Genomic DNA, 23,760 nt, shown 5'->3' with positions numbered 1-23,760 from the left:
TTGTAGTTCTTAATGAACCACCATGGTGCTACTGTGCGCTCTGGTAGTTCTTTCTTCCTGTAATTGAGTAACTGCCTGCTCCCTGCTTGTACGATCTACAGGCAGACAGCTTACACTGACAGTCTGTAGGAGTCCTGCATGGTACCCGTGATCTGCTGATCGCAGGTGCATTACTTTCCAGGCTCCTACAAAATAAAATAAAAATAGTAAATTAACATTTTTTACTTGCAGAAAAATGTGCTATTCTTTTTTTTTTTTTTTAGTGAACTTGTCCTTTAAATGCACATTCACTGTACTCACACCTTCCATTTTAACGGTTTTATCTACACACTCCAGGCACTAGTCAGACCAAGTGCACTCAATAATGAACCTGGTCAAATCAAAAGTATTATCAGCAAGGAAGGCACTCTTTAACCACTTGAGCCCCAGAGGATTTACCCCCCTTAATGACCAGGCCTTTTTTTGCTGTTTGGCGCTGCACGAATTCAAATGATAATTGCGCGGTCATGCAATGCTGCACCCAAACGAAATATACGTCCTTTTTTTCACACAAATAGAGCTTTCTTTTGGTGGTATTTGATCACCTGTGCGCTTTTTATTTTTTGCCCTATAAACAAAAAAACCACAAAAATTTTGAAAAAAACCAATATTTTCTACTTTCAGCTATAAAAAATATATCGTAAACTCAAAGTTAGTCATAAATTTAAGCCAAAATGTATTCTGCTACATGTTTTTGGTAAAAAAAAATCCCAATAAGTGTATATTGATTGCTTTGTGTGAAAGTTATAGCGTCTACAAACTATGGTATAGATACTGTAATTTATGCCTTTTTTTGCTATACAGCGCTGCACTAACTCAAATGATAATTGTGCGGTCATGCAATGCTGCACCCAAACGAAAATTACGTCCTTTTTTTCACACAAATAGAGCTTTCTTTTGGTGGTATTTGATCACCTGTGCGCTTTTTATTTTTTGCGCTATAAACAAAAAAACCACGAAAATTTTGAAAAAAAACCAATATTTTCTACTTTCAGCTATAAAAAATATATCGTAAACTCAAAGTTAGTCATAAATTTAAGCCAAAATGTATTCTGCTACATGTTTTTGCTAAAAAAAAATCCCATGCATTAGCGGGCAAACTGGCGCTATCTAGGAGGGGCGCTAACACTATCGGAAGTCACCAGTGACACTAATACAGTGATCAGTAAAAATCTGTTCACTGTAATCAATGACACTGGGTGACAGGGCAGTGAAGGGGTTAACTGGGGGGGAGGGGGGGCGATCAAGGGGTTAAATGGGATTTCTGGTGCACTAGCGGGCAAACTGGCGCTATCTGGGAGGGGCGCTAACACTATCGGAAGTCGCCAGCGACACTGATACAGTGATCAGTAAAAATTGGTTCACTGATCAGTGACGGGGTTAACTGGGGGGGGGGATATTAAGGGGTTAAATGGGATTACTGGTGTACTAGCGGGCAATCTGGCGCTATCTGGGAGGGGCGCTAACACTATCGGAAGTCGCCAGCGACACTGATACAGCGATCAGTAAAAATTGGTTCACTGATCAGTGACACTGGTGACAGGGCAGTGAAGGGGTTAACTGGAGGGGGGGAGGGGTGATCAAGGGGTTAAACAGGATTACTGGTGTACTGGCGGGCAATCTGGCGCTATCTGGGAGGGGCGCTAACTCTATCGGAAGTTGCCAGCGACACTGATCAGTAAAAATTGCTTCACTGATCAGTGACACTGGTGACAGGGCAGTGAAGGGTTAACTGGGGGGGAGAAGGGGGCGATCAGAGGGTTAAATGTGTCCTAGGTGTGTTCTAACTGTAGTGTAGTGCTTGTGTACTCACTTTTTGGATGTCTTCTTCTCTGTCTGGAACGGAATGTGTCCAGGCAGAGAAGAATGACATCATATCCTGCCCTGTGTGTATGTCAACACAGGACAGGATAGGACAGGGACCGATCATGTGATTTCAGCCAGAAATCACTGGCTGAAATCTAATGATTGATCCCTCCTGGATCAAATCGTGTCACCCGCGGGTCGGCGGGAGCGCGCGCCCCCTGCCGGCAAAAGTGTCGGGAGCGCGGAACCCGTTTTTAAACGTGGTTTTGCGCTCCACTGCCGCCCTGCACACGTATATACACAGTGGCAGGGCGGCAAGCGGTTAACTGAGGTCTTATTGCTCAAACGCTGTCAAATCAATTTTTGGACCATTTATACTCCAACAAAATCGGAATCACCGTGATCCAAACAATATTAAATACCTAAGAATATACAGAAGGTGGATTTCTTTAGATCACAATAAATCAGTCAATATCATGCTTATCAGTATACATCCTGGATCATTTTTATGACATCAAGAACATTTCAGGCCCTCATAAAGCTTACATGAGAGGTGTCTTTATACTCAGAAGAAACATAAAAGGACAAAACTGATACATTACATCTACTTTTACACTTTAGAAGACCAGAATAAAACTCTATACACTCCAGATGGGGGTGGGCAATTAAAGGAAATACAGCACAAACTCAATGACTGATCTCTCTATATACTAAAAAAGTCAAGACTAATTTTTATGCGGCAAGTAATAAAAAAGCTGACATTTGGCAAAGCAAATCAAGCATATAATAAGCAAAGATAGCAGAAGCAAACCTCTTAGTCTCACATAACAGCAGACTGACCAATTCAGCACACATCACCAACAGATTTGCAGAATACTACTCAGAACTACATCATTTGTGCTCAGGATATCTATATTTGCTTCCATCCACAGATCAAATAAACACCTTTGTTTCATCACCTAAGTTGCCAAGCATAACCCTAGTGCAAACTTCTGGACCCCACTTAACAATACCAGAAATACAAGAAGTAATTTACAAACTACCGCTCAATAAAGCATCAGGTTCAGATGGTTTCAGCAATGAATATCAAAATCGCTCCATTCCCTCCTGCCTATCTCCAATGAGTATATGACCACCGTCGCTACATAGATGACATCCTGTTACTATGGGAAGGAGAAAAATTTACTTTAATAAATTTCTTTAATACCCTCAATTACAATTCATTGAATATTAAATTAACCTACCAACATGATTATTACACTATTAACTTTCTAGACCTTACCCTTTTTAATGATGGTAGAAGTATTTCCACTAAGAGTTTCTTCAAACCAACCGAGAGGAATAGTTTTATCTTTAAGTACAGTTGCCATCTACCTAGATGGCTGGATAACATACCCAGAGGGCAATTTTTACATATACACAGGAACTGTGCAAAGAGGGAAGATTTTATTACACAATCCAATATCCTCAAAAACAGATTAATTGAGAAGGGTTATGACGCCGCCACGTTAGATGAAGAGATTAAAAAAGTTGCCAATATTGATAGGGATGATCTCACCATTAAACACAGAGCACAAGCTGACAGATTCTGTCCCTTCATCACCGACTTTTCCATTCAGCATAAGGACACAGCCAAAATCATTAAGAGATACTGGACCATCCTCAAAAATGACCCCGTTTTGGGGGATACATTACCTGATCATCCAGAGATCACTTACTGCAAAGCACTTGCACTAAGGAATAGACTTGCACCCAATATAGTCAACCCCCCTAAACAGTTGACTTTTTTCTTTAATCGTAAAGGCTTTTTTCCTTGCAATAGGTGCATGTTGTGCATTTATAACGGTATACATAAAAACCCTGTGAAAATATTTAGGTCAGATTCCACAGGTAAGACCTTTGAGATCCAAATCACTATTACATGCAACACCAAGCATGTCGTCGATCTACTTGAGTGTTCTTGTGGTAGGCAATATGTGGGCAGAACAACCAGGAAACTTAGGGATAGACTCCGCGAACACCTGAAGAATATTAAAAAAGGTTTTAAGGAGCATTCCCTATCCATGCACTTTAGACAACACCACCATAGGAACCCTCAGTCGAAAATTTACGGCCATCGATGTTATCAAACAGCAATGGAGAGACATGCACAAAACAAGAGCTGTATCCATGCTTGAAACTAAATGGATTTTTTTTACTACAAACTCTTTCGCCCCATGGACTTAATATTGATTTAGACTTAAATTGTTTCATCGACACCATTTAAAACTCCTCTCCTCTTACACTTATGTTTTTATGGTCTTTACCTTTATTTTAGGTTTTATTAATTTTATCAATATATATGGCAGCCACTTTGCTTTTATAATTTAAGTTTCCGGACTTGTGGCAAGGATTGTTGCATGCATTTTGTCACCAAGGTTTTGGAGGATAATTTTATGCTTACGTTTACCTCCTTTTTACACTTATGTTTTTTAAGAACACATACTTTATTAAACACTGCTACCATTATGGGCCTTTAATCTTATCAATTCCGTTTGTTTTATATACTTCAGAATATGGCCCTGATGTTTTTAATATACACTTTTTATTGCACATTGTTACCATTATGAGCCTCTACTTTGGTCCATTACACATACTTCAGGGTTTTGGCCCTGATGTAATTTATTCTGGTATCCCCTTTTTTATTTACTCTAATATATTGTTTAAAAATGGGAGCAATGCGTTTATAATGGCATGCCTATTTAATGTTATCAATTTTTATTATGTATTCTTTTTCCATTTATTGCGATGCCTATGTTTAAATTTAATGTATGTTTTTCTGTTTATTGTCTGCATAATTTAAAGAGTTTATGGTTTCAGTATTACTTGAATGGAGTGATGTATACAATCACTCTACCAACTCTGACCCATAGGGGGCGTTTTAATTACAGTTCCCATTGTATTCCATATCATGAATTATAAATTGAATTCCTGATTATGACCACCAAGGCACCCAGCTTCTCTACTCAGTCCTGGGTCGCAATGGGTACTTTCAATTCACACTCTTAGGGCCTTTTTATCTACATTTGTAAAGTCACTTTATTGCTGTAAGCAGGGCATATTTCCCAGCACTTCACATCGCCTTTGCCTACAACAATATGGCCATCGCCGGCGCTTACTACTCATGCACAGCTATAGATTGGGCTCCATTACCCACAGCCGGCAAATGGCCGCTGCTCGCACGTAATGCACATGTGCGAAAAGTCCGCGATGACGCGGCAACACACAACGGCGCATGCGCGCTACACAGTATATAAGGACTCAATGTATACTGGGCTCGCTCCCTTTGATAAGGTGTTATGACACGAAACGCGTTAGAAAGTTGCCCCCAATCACTATGCACCCACTGTATGGCCCTATTTATGTATAGGCAGCCATATTGGATTTCTGTCATGTAAGTGCTTCTCTCCTTTTTGTATTTATTCTTTGATATTACCCTATTTTTATCATTAAAATACTACACTATGAGAGTTTTCTCTCTTCTGGCTAATTTTTTGGCATCTCTGAGCCCCCTTCCCCTAAGGTGCTTTTTTACATTAGATCCATGCTTCAATGTGGGATCCCCCTGGTGTCCAAGACCGATACTGCTGGATACTGCTAAACCTGGTCTGCTTGATGTGGTGATATTGGAGAGTGGTAACCTGTCCTGGATGGATGACACCTGGTGGCTAATCCCTGCCTGACGACTTCATCCCTATGCAGAGTTCCCAAATCCTGGAGCACCGTGGAGTAGGTCTTATATACTCCAACGCACAATTATTTGTGCTATCTGGTTAGTGCATTATACATTTATCCTCTACAAGCCACGATAGCCACGGAAGTCACTATCTTCATATTGAATATATCACCATTGTCACGTTGCACCATATGGGATATATGTAGGACTTAATTTTTGATGCTACACCTTAACAATAATTTATTTAACACCTCTCAGCGCTGCATCGTATGTTTGTATACTGAGCACAAACTGCTACATTTCAAAAGGAATCCCTTAATGTTCTAATAATTACAATACCTAAATCTTAGAACTCACCAACAACCCCTGCCAATAATTGCCTAATATCCCCGTTGAATGCGGATACCAAAATTTATGTGAAAATCACTGCTTCATGCCTAGAAGATAAGACAACTGGTACATCCCAATCAACCTTGATTTGCTAAAGGCTGCCAACCTCAGATGGTACTAGGTGAGTTCCAAAATTAGTTCAATGGGCAGAATTGGGTTGAATGCCTCTGCTATTTTCTCCAAATGTGGAGAAAGCATTTGACCAAGTGCACTGGCAATACCTGAAAGAAGTACTACACACATTTGGACAAACAGGCTATATAAATAGAGCCATACAAGCTCTTTATTTAGCTCCCAGTGCAAGTCTATTTTCAGACCCCTTTGACATAACCAATGGCACCAGACAAGGATGCCCTCTTTCCCCCATAATATTTACACTGGTAACGGAGCCTCTCATGCAAGCCATCAGATAACTACCCCATGTCTTGAATGTCTCAGGTTTTAAAACAGGAGAAGTACAGCTTAATATTGGCTTTTATGCAGATGATGTTATCTTAACCCTTACTAAAGCTTTAGAATTTGTACAAACAATTAAATTATACAAGATTTTGGTCAAATTTCGCTATTTAAAGCCATCACCTCTAGGTCTCATATGTTAACTGTACCACTGCCCTCTGATGTAAAAATTTTTATCACAGCATCCTCTAGTTTATGGGCCCCTAAATTGAGAATTAAATATTTAAGGATCAAACTTTCGTCACCAAGTTTCTCATTATTTCGTAATACTTAGGTGGCCCTACTACAAGTTTCATAGGCATGCAGATCTGCAGTTCCAAAAACTCCCAACCATACTTCAAAACTCTCCCCATCCTCCATTTCATCCTCTTATCTCAAGAAGGTGCAGTAGTACTTTTGGGTCTATTGCATTACATTTTGGTGGTTACTAAGTAACTCAACCTTTTAAAGAACCTAAAAATCTATATTATAGTAAATGCTTAGGGCTCATGCACACGTTGGTAGTAGAAGCTTCTAAGTAGCTTCTTTAAGAAGTCACCTAGGTTCTATCAACAAAAAAAATACTAGGTGGCTTCCTTGAGAAGCAGTATGCTTCCTAACAACAGGGCCATTTATGTTATATGTGTGTAAATGCTGCTAACATGTTACACAAGTTACACAAGTATAGAATAAACAGTAATTTTTATGCTGAATCTTGCTGCCAGCAAGATCCTGCACATTAGTGCCTCTATATTCATACAACTCTTTGCATGAGGCTTAATACTGGCACTTTTGCTAGTACTAGTTAAAAAGATCAAGTATAACACAACTTTGAAAAAAATGCTTGTTCTCTCAGGGCACAAGATCGTTAAGTAACATGCTGACCAGCTTGCTTTCAGGCTACCGGAAAGCAAGCAACAAGGCAAACTAGAAATATTTTATATTTTGATGAAATTAATGAATATATCTTTTTGCCTTTTTTCAGAAAGAGAGGGAGAAAAGAGCTTCATCACTAGATGGGTAACAAGGGATTCAGAAAAAGCTCTTAATATCCTAGCCTTTGTTCTCTAAGGAAAATGTTTTCCCAGATAGAGGTTGACTGTTTAAAAATAAAACCTCAGTAAGAACTTTTTTTTTTTCTAGTTCTGGACAAAAAAGTGGGGAAGTATTAGAACCTTTCTTAGGTTTTTATTGCTATTTATGTAACCACTGGAAGATTTTCCAGTATGGAGGCAGTTTACAAATTATCTCCAATTCGCTTGAGGAAGGGTAAAAGTGTCTGTCAGGTTTCTCAAAATGGTCCCAGCACACGCACTTGGAACTGATTCCTATGAGCTGCCAAAGTATGAGCTCCACAAGAATAAAAGGAAATGCACACCTTATGTGTGGGGCCTGGGAGAGACTACTATGTAAATCTTGCCAGCTGCCATTCAAACAGAATGAGAAAAACATGTAAAGATAAAAACAATCTCCTCTACTCCAAGCCTAGTTGATGTATCTCTGGTCTCTGTGCCAGGTGCAGGTGAACCAAGGAGCTATCCATACTCCAACACATAAACAAATCGAAAGACTCTACAAACTCTGGCAGCTTCACATAGATCCCGATTTCCTGAAGCAAATATTCACTATGAAGTCCCCACCTTTGGGATCTCCCCTCTAACATGTTTCACCCGAAATGGGTTACTTACAGAGAACTTAAAAATGATTGTTTGCTTCAATGAATTGGGATCCATGTGATACTATAGGAGCAAGGACAGTCTCTTTTGGTTTGAGATTGAGAAAAGCAACGACAATTCATTTTAACTTGCAACTCCTTTCTATGCAGAAACATACATAAAGCGTGTGCTTTAAATGTATCTTTCCTTTGAGATGTTCTCTTCCATAAACATTTATTTTATTAAATTTGTTGAATCTAAAGTATAATGTGCTACAATTACCTTTACTAGTTGCTTCTACTCCCCTCATCAATATGCTAATGAAAATAAATAAAATCTTTCTATTTTCATTACAAACCTTTTCTTACCCAGTGAATTCATCAATAGGTGTCTGCGCTTCTCTATGTAATGTAGGCAGATAATGGTGCAGTGCATAACTTCATGGAAACAGGAGGCTGTAGTGATGCGGAGACTCCTTTGTTGAAAGAACACGGGAAGGCGAACACGCTGAGAGAAGGAGAGAGTACGCGCGCGCTGAGAGGAGGACGCTATGAGGAAAACACACCGAGACAGGCAGGCTCCGCGTCATGGGCGTTGCTAAACTGATCTCCGCTGTGGTGATCTGTGATTGTGCTGGACCGAGCTGGTAAGCAAAGACCAGCTGAGAGTGAGGGCGCCTGTGTCAGGAATCCAGACATAACGGCAGGAGGGCACAGGGCACTGACCCTAGGCGTGGGACACCGATACTAATAGAGGACAGGTAGGGGGGCTCACGGAGTGAGGGACCGCAGGCACGCTGGAATGAAGGAGTAAGAAACATTGATAAGATCGACTGCAGGGGACCAGGGGTACTGTGAGGAAAAATGCAGAGTAAGTTAGGTACTAGGAGTAATTTGGAGTAATTGGAATACCTGGGAGTAACTAGGAGTGCCTGGGAAAAATTGGAGTGCCTGGGAAAAATTGGAGTGCATGGTAGTAGTTTGGAGAACTTTGAATACTTGGAAGGTAAGATGGTAAAATGTCCAATAGGATTGGTGATGCAACCCAGTGTATATCTTGCTCCATGTATGCACTCCTTGATGAACCATTTGAGGGCAAATACTGCTGTGTGAGGTGTGAGCTAGTTGTCTTTATGGAAGCCCAGAACCTGGATCTACAGAATCAGGTGGCAACACTGCAAAGCATCAACAACTTGGAAAGGAGCTTGGACATTACCCAGCAGGTGCTGGTGGGGCCCAGTATGGGGGGGGTGGAGGCCAGATGTAGGTAGCTGGGTGACAGGAGGAGGGGTAGTGGGAAGAGCCTTAGAGAGGCTAGCCCTGAGTTGGTACATCACAATAAATATGCCAAGTTGCTCAATGTAGGGAATATCAGCTCAGGGGTGGCACGGCTGGAGCAGTCTCCCTCCCCCAGCTACCAGGGGAACGACTGCTCCAGTAAGAAGGGGGGCAAGGATACAGACAAGGTTAGGCAGATACTGGTGATAGGGGACTCAATTATTAGAAGGACAGATAGGGCAATCTGTCACAAAGACCGCGATCAAAGAACATTATGTTGCTTACCAGGTGCTAGAGGTTCAGACATCGCAAATCAGATGGACAGATTGTTGGTTGGGACTGGGGAGGGACCCAGCAGTCATGGTACATGTTGGTACCAATGACCGAGTTAGAGGAAGGTGGAATGTCCTAAAAAATAATTTCAGGGACTTAGGGGCTATAATGAGGAAAGGACCTCCAATGTGGTATTCTCAGAGATACTACCTGTGCCTCGAGCCATACCAGAGAGGAAGCAGGAGCTAAGAGAACTTAACAAGTGGCTTAGGAATTGGTGCAGGAAAGAGGGTTTTGGGTTTCAGGCGAACTGGGCTGACTTTGCAGTCAGTTACCAGCTCTATAGAAAGTACGGACTGCACCTTAGTTGACATCAAATGTTTTGAACACAGATCAATTAGTGCAACACTCATTATTAAAGAGTTTATTGGAGAGGATATACTCTTTGGCATTTGCGGCTTACTCATTTTATTTCTTATTTGTATACATTTTGCACGGTTTACATTTTTGTTTAACCACTTGCCTGCCGGGCACTTATACTCCCTCCTTTACCAGGCCAATTTTCAGCTTTCAGCACAGTCGCACTTTGATTGACAATTGCGCAATTATGCAAGATTGTACCCATATGACAAATTTAAAAAAATTCAAAAAAAAAAAAAAAAGTTTCTTTGTTTCAATTATCAAATTTTGCAAACAGGTAATTTTTCTCCTTCACTGATGTGCGTTGAAGAGGCAGCACTGATGGGAACTGATAGGCGGCACTAATGAGGCGGCACTGATAGGCAGCACTGATGGTGGGTACTGATAGATAGCACTGATAGAAAGAGAGCGCGTTCTGGGAGGACGTCATATGACGCCCTCCCAGAACTGGCCGGCCGCAGTGTAGCCGTCATTCGGCTATCTGCGGTCGGCAACTGGTTAAAGTCAACGAGAAACCTGCACAGCTATCCCCAGTCAAATATTAAGTACAGCTGTAGGCATAACGTTAATCAGAACACTTGATAATTTGACTTCTTTCTACAAGGAATTTCAATGAATTAATTTGGTTCAAAATGACATGCATTAATGTCAAGCAGTATGATCTGAAATGAACAAGTAGGATAACAAGCCCTGACACAATCGAAGTGGAAAACAATACAACAACAAAGAACAAGAGGGATCTCCTGGAACCACAAATAGTTCACATGATAATACAAATATACTGTATATCTTTCAAAAACTGAGCTCCTATTATTCCCCCCCCCCCCCCCCATTCACTCCCTTATTATATCACGCCTCGACTACTGTAATTCCCTCCTCATTGGTCTACCTCATCGCAGGCTATCCCCACTTCAGTCTATCATGAATGCGAAGCCAGACTCATCCACCTTACTAACCGTTCCATATCTGTCACCCCCTCTGCCAATCCCTCCACTGGCTTCCAATTGCCCAACGGATAAGAGTCAAAACGCTAACACTGACATATAAAGCCGTTCATAATACTGCCCCAAATTACATCACCGATCTTGTCTCAAAATATCACCCAAACCGTACTCTCCGCTCCTCACAAGACCTCCTACTCTCTAGCTCCCTTGTCTCCTCCTCCCATACTTGTCTCCAGGACTTCTCCATCCTCTGGAACTCCCTACCCCAATCCATCAGACTATCACCTACTCTGCTCACCTTTAGGCGCACTCTGAAAACCTCTCTTCAGGGAAGCCTACCCCGCCCTTAGCTAATACTGAACTCCACTACTCTTCCAACCACTCCATCCCCCACAGCTATTTCCTCCTGTACCACTATGCCCTCCCTCCTAGATTGTAAGCTCCAAGGAGCAGGGCTCTCGAACCCCTCTTGTATTGAATTGTATTGTTACTGTACTGTCTCGTGTACGGTCTCCCACCATAATGTAAAGCGCTGAGCAAACTGTCGGCACTATATAAATCCTGTATAATAATAATATTGTTCTTGCAAGTGCTTGATCAATTTATTCAGGAGTCATTTAATCTAAAAATGAAGGTATTGTGTATTTTTGTGAGGCAGTAGTTTGCAACACATTCTTACTTGAAGATGCTGCTGGTGAAAACACTTTGTGACAATCCAGAATGAGCAGAATGAATGTTTCTGGAATGAGAACTCTAGCGGGAAAAGCTTTCAAAATAGTCCTCATTATTTCATTCCATAAAGTATTTTAGTATGTCTTTAGGGCACCTCTGGCATACAAGGATGTATTCTGTCATACTAGCAGTATTTGGAGGAGAATATTTCTTCTCACAATTTTTGCAAATTACATCTGTGCTCTCAGCATAAACTGCACTGTAGAAATATTTCCAAACTCTAGATGTTGTTCTCACTATTTTACTTAAAGGAGGAAAAGAAAAAAATAAGTGACTAGACTATAGGGAAACACTATGCAGTAATGGTAGAAAACATTAAAAGGAATCATTAAATTTTATAAAGATAAACTACTTTGTCAGACAATTGTAGCCTCTTACAGCTTGAGAGGAGGACAGAAACTAACATCCACTGTTTCTCAACAAAACTGTAGGAGGTACAAGATGGAGTCCACAAGCAAACTAAACTGCATCCTTTCACCTACAGTGCCACCAAGTGAAAGAAATTCATAATTATCTTGTTAGAGAACTGCATTGAGAAGTACGGTGTTACTTGAATTGCATTCCATGATTTGCTTGTCATCAGCTAAGAGAACTTGCAATAATTTAAGATTTTACATAAAGTCTCAGAAATATTTCATTAAGGTCTTCATGGTGAATGCAAAGTTGTATGTGGCGGGGGTCAAATAGAATAAGGGAATTATCTAAGTGTGAAACTACATGGATATATTTGACTGTAGCTTTGCCCCCTAACGGTTTAAATGTTGAATTGGATTTAAATTGTTTTATTAGTGATTATTAATTTAATTTATTTTATTTTAATTTGTATTTATTTATTTTAATTATGGTATCTTATTGTGTTTCACCTTATGTTAATAAAAATATTATGATTATGAGATATCTGTATTGTTATGTATGGATGAATGATGGATATATGCCATTATTTGTATATTCAAAGTATGGTGTTAATTTGTTAATCGAACACAAGATGGCACTAATGAGTAGGTTATACTCTTCACTGATAAGGTGTCTAAATAAGGCAATCAGTATAGTTTGGGTCATCCTGTGTTCAATTGTTCAGAAGGTGTTGCTATGTAAATCTATGCCAACCAATGGGAGAATGTGTGGCTCTAGAAGAGCTAGTTTAATCCATTGCTGATCACACCCTTGGACGAAGTCGTGTGACGAAACGCATTAGAACGTGATCCAGCAGTGACATCATCATGCACGCCGTATCACGTGTCCGGACCACGTGACCGCAACCGCGTCATCTGTTGCAGGCTGGTGAGACGCCACTGTGTGTGTGTTGGAAGCAGTGTACTAAGCGCAGCAGGCTGGAGACATTTTTATAATTAAAAGGCTTTATATGTACTTACTAAATGTGAGTGCGGTTTTTATGGGGGAATTTGCTGGAATAAAATTTCTGAAATGTTATTACGCTATGGAGAGTGTTTTCTATTTATTCACATGTGGCTCATGCTCAATATGATGGAGATTACTGGGATCATCTGAGGAATGATTAATAATGATGTGCTGCTGATTCATCTCACATCAATTGATATACAAAGATATTCTGGTTTTTCACCAGTATCTGGTGAGTTTGCACTTTGATGAGGTGTTGAGCACTGGAGTATTCATGTTGGTGGAGGATTAAGTTTTTTGAAAGAAAGATTCCATATCTTCATTGAAGGAAGATCATATAATATGTATATTGATTTTATGTAGGATCAGTTATTTGATTATCACTATATACGCTGTTATTGTGGTCTTTTTCACATGTATATATATATTTGTTTTTCTACAGCTGTAAAATAGCAGCTCCAATTTAATCAACTATTCTTAATATTATATTCATGATGCGCGATGATATAGACTTTAGGATATATTGTTTTTATATCAATATTTTTCTCTTTGGTCTATATAATTTTTTATATATTTATGCTATAGTTATATAATGGATATGGGCTGAAAGTGTACACTCTCTCAGGTTTAATTTGAGGATATGTACATCCAAATTGGAGGAAGGGTTTAGGAATTACAGCTCTTAAGAGTAGCCACCCCCCCCCCCCCCCCCGTTTTTCAAGGGACCAAAAGTAATTGGACAATAAAATCAAAAGCGGTTTCATGGCCAGGTGTGGGCTACTCCTTTGTTATTTCTTCATCAATTAAGCAGGTATAAAAAGGTCTGGAGTTGATTCTAAATGTGGTATTGGCATTTGGAATCTATTGCTGTGAACCTACATCATGCGTTCAAAGGAGCTGTCCATGCAAATGAAATAGGCCATTGTAGGGCTTCAAAAACAAAACAATTCCATCAGAGAAATAGCAGCAACATTAGAAGTGGCCAAATCAACAGTTTGGTACATTCTGAGGGAAGAGGAATGCACTGGTGAGCTCAGCAACATAAAAAGGTTATGGACATCCACGTAAGACAACGGTAGTGGATGATCGCAGGATCCTCTCAATGGTAAAGAAAAAATTATTCACAACATCCAGACAAGTGAAGGACACTCTCCAGGAGGTGGGCGTATCATTGTCAAAGTCTACAATCAAGAGATGACTTCAGGAGAGCAAATACAGAGGGTTTACAACAAGATGAAAACCATTCATAAGTCTGAAAAATAGAAAAGCCAGATTAGACTTTGCCAAAAAAACATCTAAAAAAGCCAGACCAGTTCTGGAAAAGCATTCTTTGGACGGATGAAACAAAGATTAATCTGTACCAGAATAATGGGGAAAAAAAGTGTGGAGAAGGCTTGGAACAGCTCATCATCCAAAGCACACAATGTCATCTGTAAAACATGGTTAAGGCAGTGTGATGGAATGGGCATGCATGGCTTCCAGTGGCAATGGGTCATTGGTGTTTATTGATGATGAATTCTCAGTGTTTAGAGATATACTGTCAGCCCAGATTCAGCCAAATGCAGCAAAGCTGATTGGACGGCGCTTCACAGTACAGATGGACAATGATTAAAAACACACCGCAAAAGCAACCCAGGAGCTTTTGAAGGAAAAGAAGTGGAATATTCTGCAATGGCCGAGCCAATCACCTGATCTCAACCCAACTGAGCATGCATTTCACTTGCTGAAGGCAAAACTAAAGGCGGAAATGGCCCACCAACAAAGAACAACTGAAGACAGCTGCAGTTAGAGCCTGGCAAAGCATTAGAAAGGAGGAAACCCAGTCTTTGGTAATGTCCATGGGTTCCAGACGTCAGGCAGTCATTGCCAGTAAAGGATTCTCAACAAAATATTAAAAATGAACATTTTATTTATGATTATATTCATTTGTTCAATTACTTTTGGTCCCTTGAAAAAGGGGGGATGGCTACTCCTAAGAGCTGTAATTCCTAAACCCTTCCTCCAATTTGGAAGTACATACCCTCAAATTAAATCTGAGAGAGTGCACTTTCATATATATATATATATATATATATATATATATATATATATATATATATATATATATATCAAATTAAATCAAATACAAACCTTGTAGGGCCATGTTAATTCCCACTACATGTCAAAAAAAATTTCAGGACAGGTCTGAGACATTAGTGGGATAGAAGCTGGATGACACTTATGATGCCAGGTATTGGGTTGAGCTGCCAATTCTGACACTAAATGATGCATGATGAAGGTTTGCTTTAACTCTTCCCATAATAATTGAAATTAACCTTTAAACACTTATAATCCAGGACTGATCTATCCTGGTGGCTAATTTCCCATGGCCTCTACATAAATTACCTAATGTCTAGTAAACTCTGGCTATACGTATTGCTAGGCATCAACCAGTTACACCAGGTGGTAATAAACCCCAAAGTACCCCACTGCTAACACGTGGTGTGTGACACAAAGCGTAGGATGGAAGCGTGGTGACATTTCAGGTGTGGCATTGGCAACCACCATCTTTGTTTACCTCAAGCCTATGTTATGCTCTATGAAGGTTTTTATTCCCTTTCCTCAATGTGAGTGTGCTTTTTATTACTAAATGTAATATTTCAAAAAAAAAAATTGCACTATGAAGAGCCTTTATGACCTGTTGAGTGTTTGTGGATTCTTTCCATTTAATCTTCATGTCATATATGCACTTTGGAGGATTGTATTTTTTTCATGCATTAAGGAGTTACTGTTCACATTATTTATGCACTAATATTGTATTGCTAGTTTGACGTAGATATGTGTTAGAAGGTCAGCCAGTTATTGGTTTATATTGCCTTTTATAAAATACACTCATTTTAATCTATTTATATGTTTTTGTTTTTATTTGATTTCAGTAGTAATTGAGGTGTGTGTTAAACCCTTTGGTAGATAGTTTACCTTTTATTGATATTGAGAAGCAAAGGGCTTTTTCTCATTTTTTAATGTGCTATTGATTGGTCTGGGACATTTGTGGGTGCCTGCAGCTGTAGTGTAGTCTCTTTGGCAGCACATGAGATACTTTTTATTTACTCCCAGGCATTTTTGCACTGCTGAGATGTGGGACCTAGATTAACCTGTGCTATGTGTTATTAAACAATAGAGGTGAGCCTGTCCATCCTCTGGAATCAAGGTGTTTTTTGTTTTTTTTATTAACTCCAATGAGTTGCAGGCCTAGTCATTCCCATTTGCAGCTAATCTCTCTTTATGTGAGCTGCAGGAAGGGAATGAGTCCAGTAGAGCTAAACGTGAGATCAGAGCACCTTAGCTCCTCTATTTAACAGGATGTTGACCATATGCCACATATTGAATGCATGAGAAGCAAAATTAATATATGACTGCTGTAGGGTTGAGAGAACTGCATATATCACAATCTAACTTGCATTGTTGCTGGATCTTAGCTTTTTGCAACTGGTAGTAAGAGTTTGGGAAAATGTGTCTACCCTTTAACAGTTAAAGTACACCTCTGGCAAAAAAAAATACACACCCATTTACCTTGTGCACAAGGCGCTTCCAGGAAGCTGAAAAAGCTGAAACTTGTGTTAAAATTCCTTTACAAGTACGCATTTCCTGGGTACTCGGTTTATTCTGATATGAAAAAAAGTCAGGTTTTTGTGGTTGCCTGTCCAGTTCTTGTTGAATGAGAATCTCTCCAATTACGTTAGACAGCAGTAAAAAAAACGAACAGGGTTTCTATCTTCTCCTACACTCTTGTACTATCCAAAACTAAAAACACTATAAAGATATACTTGATCTAATTCTCAATATTAAATCATCCCCTAAAAATAACTTTTTTAAAACACCAGACCAGTATAGCTGCCAAATCTAAAAGTAACAAAGACAAATTAAAAAAAAAAAAAAAAAATCAATGCTGAAACACACTTGTCTAGACTTCTATGACACAGGCAGAGGGTAAAAACCCTTTTCAAAAGAATCTGGACTAAATTCAGCCCAATGAATTAACAGAGAAGTTCCAGAGAAGTTCTAGGTTTAAAAAAAAAAAAAAAAAAAAAAAAAAGCATTTATACTCACCTAGGTGGCTGCAGCATGTATCCGAGCCACAGCTGCCCCCCCGTTGCCTCTACACCGAGAATGGAGTGATCAAAGACTGCTGATCACTCTGTTCACTATCTTCAGTCACTACTCTAAGCTCTGCCCCTCCAGTGCTCACTGGTGCATTGGGCTGTGCAGGATCAGGAGCAGCAGGCTCAGGTTCTCAACGGCACACTGAGAGGCTAAGCCAGATGCTGGTCCAGCTGCTGGCTTTAGCCTGTTGTCGGCTGAATCTGGGTAACAGGAATGCAAAATGAAGTACATTCTTCTGATCTCTAGCAGAAGTAGGGCCAAAAGAGCTTTGGCCCTACTTCTTTAATATCTCAACAACACAACTTTTTATTTTGGAGGGTAACCTAGGAAAGGCTGATATGTTTTAATTAAAACTATGACCAGAGTAACTGCAATAATCTAATACTCTCAACCAGATGTTCAACACAAGGAGTAAGTGGAACATACTACTTTTCTAAAACCCTGTAGCAAGATTTGTTTTGGCTCAGCTCATGTTTACCTTAACGGTCATAATAGAATGCATCCATTGGTTAAAAATCATGATCAGCATGGGCTCCAACAGTACGACATTTAGCGAAACTAATCATGTGATTCTACTATTGGTCTTAATATTAAAATATCTATGAAAGAAAAATTAAAAGAAAAGTCTCAGTTAACATCTACAAATAGAATTCATATGAACCCTCACAGATAGGAAAGCCTTAACCATTTTTCGTAACCTACAAATAAAGGTTTCTTTAAAAAAAAAAAAAAAAAAAAAAACATTTTAGGCATAATTTCCCATACACTAAGGCAATGTCATAGAAAGACACCTGCAAGAAGTGTACAAGTTTGAACATGAATCACTTTAACACAAGATCACTTATTATTAATTCTGGTACATTACCTGACAGGATTGCTGGTCAGAGAGACTCGAAGGGAGTCTAAGTAAGAGACAAGTCTTTCATCTGTAGAGCCTGTTTTCAATTCATGAATGAATTCCTGTGGCGAGATCTGTCTGCTGCTCTTCAGGCTGCCCTGAAATAAGATAAAATTCATACTGAGCAATCGTCCCTACAGTAAACCACACATATATATTAAATAAGGAAGGAGAAAAAAAAACTGTTCACCATTTCTAAAAATGTTCTAATTGGAGTTACAATCAAAACACTAATTTATAGATAAGATGTTAATTTTCTGTAACTGAGAGAATCAGTCTTTGCACACAGATCATTGTTATACTTTCTCAATAATTGAGCTTTTATTTAGATCTATTGAATAAAAATTTTGGTAATGATAAAATTATCAGTGAACTACTGATCTGATCACACCAGCCTGGCCAACAAGAATTTGGTATATCAACATGGTAAATCTCTTGACAGACAAGCCAAGGGATCCTTCCCGATCAGCCAGATATGCTGAATCAGGGTCCTTTCATCTGTCCTGCTTTATGGTCGTCGACTTTGACAGCATGCCTGTTGAAGTCCAAATACTGAGGGACAGGTGAGTTTCTGATTCTGTAACTCGAATCTTCCTCAAGGCTAAAAAGTCAAACTCCAGGAAAGCATATCACTGTACATAGAAGGACTATTTCACCCGCTGTGAAGCTCAAAAATTTGTATGAGGTAGGGCACATTTGGGTTTTCCCCAGTCTGATGGGGATGTCCCTGGCTGTAAGAACAATTAAGAGACAGATTCTGGCTTTGGACATGCTTTCTCAGAGACTTTTCACATCTCATCCCTTAGTTCAAGCATTTGTGCATGGTGTAACGTGGATTGTGCTGCCTGTTTGTTTCCTTTTGTCTTGGTGGGAAATAATTTGGTCTTGTTAGTTTTGCTTCTCTGCAGGAGATTTGTCACTCTATGTTCAAGGATCTCTTTTTGGTGGCCATTACCTTGGCTTGCAAGGTCTTAGAGTTGGCTGCGCTTTCCCGCAAAATAAACCTTTCTAGTTCTTCACAAAGATATGGTGGTAAAGAAGGACTCAGTCCTCTTTCTTAACAAAGGTGGTTTCCTTGTTCCATTTGATTCAGGACATTATGTTGTCATCTTTTTGTCCTAATCCCTCACCATTTAAATGTTGTTTGAGCTGTTCACGTTAACCTGAAGTCTACAGCTTAATTTTAACAGTTTCCATATTTTTGTCTTACCACTTACTTACTCTCCCTTCTTGTTTGAATTCCTTATTGCCTGCTACAAAATGAAGACTTAGCTCAGCTAGAAGGGGCTATGCCTAAGGGGCCAGTGTTAATTCACATGAAAGTGACAGCATAACCCAAATAGTTACGAACATGAACTCTTCAGGACTCCAGAAAATGATTTCAAAGGTAGTTTTCAGTGCATAAATCTTTATATAGATGCACAACTGTTATTATTATTATTATACAGTATTTATAAAGCGCCAATAGTTCACTCAGCGCTGTACATTACAAAGGGGGACAGAACATGTGACAGAACAATACCAATACAATGCAAAACATGAGGGGATCGAGGGCCCTGCTCTTTCGAGCTTACAATCTAGAAGGGGTGGGATAGTGGTACAGGAGGAGATAGCTGTGGGGGATGGAGTGGTAGGAAGAGTGGAGGAGGTCGGCAAGTTAGCAAGGGGTGAGGTAGGCTTCCCTGAAGAGATGGGTTTTCAGGGTGCGCCTAAAGGAGAGGAGAGTAGGTGATAATCTGATGGGTTGGGGCAGGGAGTTCCAGAGGATGGGTGACACCCTGGAGAAGTCCTGGAGGCGGGCATGGGAGGAGGAGACCAGGGAACTAGAGAGAAGGAGGTCTTGTGAGGAGCGGAGTGTGCGTGCTGGGCGGTACTTGGATATTAGGTCAGTGATGTAGTTCGGGGCAGTATGGTGGACAGCTTTGTACGTCAGTGTTAGGATTTTAAATTTGATCCGTTGCGCAATCGGAAGCCAGTGGAGGGATTGGCAAAGGGGGGTGGCGGAAATGGAGCGGTTGGAAAGGTGAATGAGTCTGGCAGCCGTATTCAGGATCAACTGAAGCGGGGATAGCCAGCGGCGAGGCAGGCCAGTGAGGAGGGAGTTGCAGTAGTCGAGTCGTGATATGATGAGGGAGTGGATGAGCTGTTTAGTGGTTTCTGGGGTTAGGAACGTGCGGATTTTGGCGATGTTGCGGAGGTGGAGTCTGCACGAGTTTGTTAAAGATTGGACTTGGGGCTGGAAGGATAGGTTGGAGTCCAGAATGACACCAAGTACTCTGGCCTGCAGAGCGGGTTTGATATTGACGTTGTTGGATGTGATGTAGAAGTCAATGGGGGGTGGGGTTCGGGCTGGGGGGAAGACAAGGAGCTCGGTTTTGGAGAGATTCAGTTTAAGGAAGTGGAGCGACATCCAATCTGATATGTCGCTCAGTAGGTGTGTGATTTGGGCAGAGACCGAAGGGGTGAGGTGGGGGGTTGAGAGATAGATTTGTGTGTCGTCGGCATAGAGGTGGTAGTTGAAGCCGTGAGAGTGTATGAGTTGGCCAAGGGAGGAGGTGTAGATGGAGAAGAGAAGGGGCCCAAGGACAGAGCCTTGAGGGACCCCAACAGAGAGGGGGAGTGAGGGGGAGGTGGTAGCATTATAGGTAACGCTGAAAGAGCGTTGTGACAGGTAGGATGAGAGCCAGGAGAGAGCAGAATCTCTGAGGCCGAGGGAGTGTAGTATTTTGAGGAGGAGGGGGTGGTCAACTGTGTCGAAGGCCGCAGAGAGGTCAAGGAGTAGGAGCACTGAATAGTGGCCATTAGCTTTGGCGGTTAGAAGGTCGTTGGAGAGTTTGAGTAAGGCGGTTTCGGTGGAGTGTAGGGGGCGGAAGCCAGACTGTAGGGGATCGAGGAGGTTGTTGTCGTTGAGGTGAGAGCATAGGCGGGTGTAGACGAGACGCTCGAGGAGTTTAGATGTAAGTGGGAGCAGGGAGATGGGTCTGAGGTTGTTCGGGTCATTGGGGTCCAGGGAGGGCTTTTTAAGTATGGGGGTGATGTGTGCATGCTTCAGTGGGGAGGGGAAAGTGCCGGAGGAGAGGGAGAGGTTAAAGATGTGGGTGAGGGAGCGTAGGATGGAGGGGGAGGGAGGTCGTAGGAATTGTGAGGGGATAGGGTCGAGGGGGCAGGTGGTGAGGCGGGCATCAGAGAGGATCTTGGAGACTTCCTCAATGGTAGTAAGGTCAAAGGTGTGGAGTGTTGGGGGAGCTTCAGTATGAGGAATGTAGGGTGGGGTGGGAGTGGAGGTCAGAGCAGTGGTGGGGCCGTGGGAGAGGGGTGATGAGGGGGTAGCCGAGTGAGGGGGAATGGGGTCGGAGGGAGTTTGAGCAGTGACGAAGTCCCTGCGGGTAATGTCCAGGGGGGGGGGGGGATGAGGGGGTAGCTGTGTGAGAGGGGACGGGTTGAGAGGGCGTGTGAGTTGCGGCAATGTCCTTGCGAATTGTGTCAATCTTGTTTTTGAAGTGATTGGCAATCTCAAGGGCGGTGAGTGAGGTGCTGGGTGGAGGTGGGGGTGGAGAGAGTAGAGAGTTGAAGGTGGAGAAGAGTCGGCGAGGATTGGAGGAGAGGGCCTTGATGAAGGTCAGGAAGTAGGCTTGTTTGGCTGCGTGGAGGGAGGAGGTGTAGGTGCGGAAGGCAGATTTGTAGCAGGTGAAAGCTTGTTGGGATTTTGTTTTGCGCCATAGTCGCTCCAGGGCACGACTGCGTCGTTTGAGGGTTTTGGTGTGATCAGTCTGCCAGGGCTGGAGCGGTCGGAGTCTGATGTTGCGTGTGGTTAAAGGCGCTAGTGAGTCAAGGGCTGCTGACAGCACGTTGTTGTAGGCAGTCATAGCCAAGTCGGGGCAGGACAGGGGGAGGATGCGGTCGTGGAGTTGATCAGCTGCAGAGTGGAGGGGGGCAGGGTTAAGGTTGCGGAGGTTACGGCTGGTAGTAGTGTGACATTTGGAGGGGTTTTTGTTGGAGGACGAGGAGATAGAGAAGGTGATCAGGTTGTGGTCAGAGAGAGGGAAGGGGGTGTTAGTGAGGTTGTGGGGAGCGCAGCGGTTGGAGAAGACAAGATCAAGGATATTACCGTCGGAGTGGGTGGTGGATTGTATGCACTGTGCAAGTGCAAAGGAGGAGGTTAAGTGGAGGAGACGGGCTGTGTCCGGGTTGTCAAGGTTGACAGGGATGTTGAAATCCCCAAGAATGATGGTGGGTAGCTCAGAGGAGAGGAAGAAGGGTAGCCAGGAGGAGAAGTCTTCCAGGAAGCGGGGTATGGATCCAGGAGGCCGGTATATCACAGCAATCTTCAGGGGGGTTGGGGAGAATAGTCGGACGCAGTGGGCCTCGAAGGAGGAGAAGGATAGGGAGGGGGGGTTTGGGAGGACTCGGAAGGTGCTCCGCGGTGACAGGAGCAGACCAACCCCACCACCTTTACGACCGTTAGGTCTGGGTGAGTGGGTCCAGGTGAGACCTCCATAGGAGAGTGCAGCAGGGGAGGTAGAGTCAGTGGGCTGGATCCAGGTTTCCGTGATCGCCAGGAGGTTGAGGGAGCGGGAAACAAAGAGGTCGTGGATGGCGGTAAGCTTGTTGCACACCGATCGGGCGTTCAGGAGTGCACATGAAAACGGGGGGGAGATTTTAGGGAGCAGGGGGACAGATACTAGGTTGCGGTAGGACATGGCGGCGGGAGGGTGTTGTGCGGGTGAGGGAGGTGGAGGGCCAGGATTCGGGGAGATGTCTCCCGCGGCTAGGAGGAGGAGAAGGGTGAGAAAGGTGGCATGGGAGCGGGATGTGCAGGAGCGTGAGAAACTCCTAGTGGAGGTGTTCGGGTCAGTGGGAGAGTGGAATAATAGGAGGAGGTGGTGGGTGCCATAGAGGGGCGAAGGAAGCAGTGAGGACACAATATACAAATGTTTAGGAGGAGCAGAGGGATATAGTGAATGGATTTTGGGAATGGAGGAGAGGAAAATGAGAAGGAGTAGAAGAGGCATTGTGGGGGGTGATGAGAGCAGTAGTAGGGAGATGATAGCAATGAGGGGGAGATGTGCAGGTTTTGGGGTGGAGCAGAGGGGTAAAGAAATGAGATTTGGGAACAGAGGTAGTAGTATGAAGAGGAGTGTATTATATAAAGGTACACAGAGTGGGACTCAGGCATGTAAGAGATGTTTCCCAGGGTGTTTGCTTGCAGTCTGTCCAGCATGCAGTAGAGTTTCTTGCTGTTGTTGTGTCTTTCTCCTGCTTTAGTTCAACTGCTGTGTTTAACTGCTTCGCACTCTTTCGAAGCCGCACTCCGTCAGAAGCAGCACCCCCATCAGAGACTGTGCCCCCCATCAGAGATCTCCCCCATGAGCTGATCTGAATTTATAGGGAGATGCTCAAATGAGCATTCAACTCCACCCCAATTAGTAGCTGATAAGGCTCACATGAATGTTGTTGAACTCACATGAATGTTGTTGTTGAATGAACTGTTAGGAGCTTACTTCCTTTTCATTGGGTGCAAGAGTGATTAACCTTTCAAATCTGAATAAAATGTATATAAAGTCCAACAAATAAAGTTCTTTTTGCTCCCTTTTTTATTTGGCTAGCATTTCTGTCTGGCAGCACTAGGGTCACTGGTTTGAATTCCAACCACATATCTGCACTACCTGTCTGG

General features: G+C 42.1%; 1 protein-coding gene across 1 annotated transcript in view; it reads right to left on the bottom strand.

The window, feature by feature from the left end:
- DIAPH3 (diaphanous related formin 3) overlaps positions 1-23,760 on the bottom strand; it is a 1,068,692-nt gene that overhangs the window by 808,740 nt on the left and 236,192 nt on the right. Inside the window, exon 5 of the mRNA XM_089668393.1 lies at positions 18,054-18,184. Within this exon, the coding sequence (XP_089524519.1) occupies positions 18,054-18,184 (131 nt within the window). The remainder of the gene's footprint in view (positions 1-18,053; positions 18,185-23,760) is intronic.

This window comes from Staurois parvus, unplaced genomic scaffold (assembly GCF_062004578.1).
Source record: "Staurois parvus isolate SC_StPar_1 unplaced genomic scaffold, SC_StPar_1.0 ptg000007l, whole genome shotgun sequence".
NCBI lineage: Eukaryota > Metazoa > Chordata > Amphibia > Anura > Ranidae > Staurois > Staurois parvus.
Note: the sequence above shows the minus strand (reverse complement) of the source record. Positions and strands in the feature narration are given on the sequence as shown.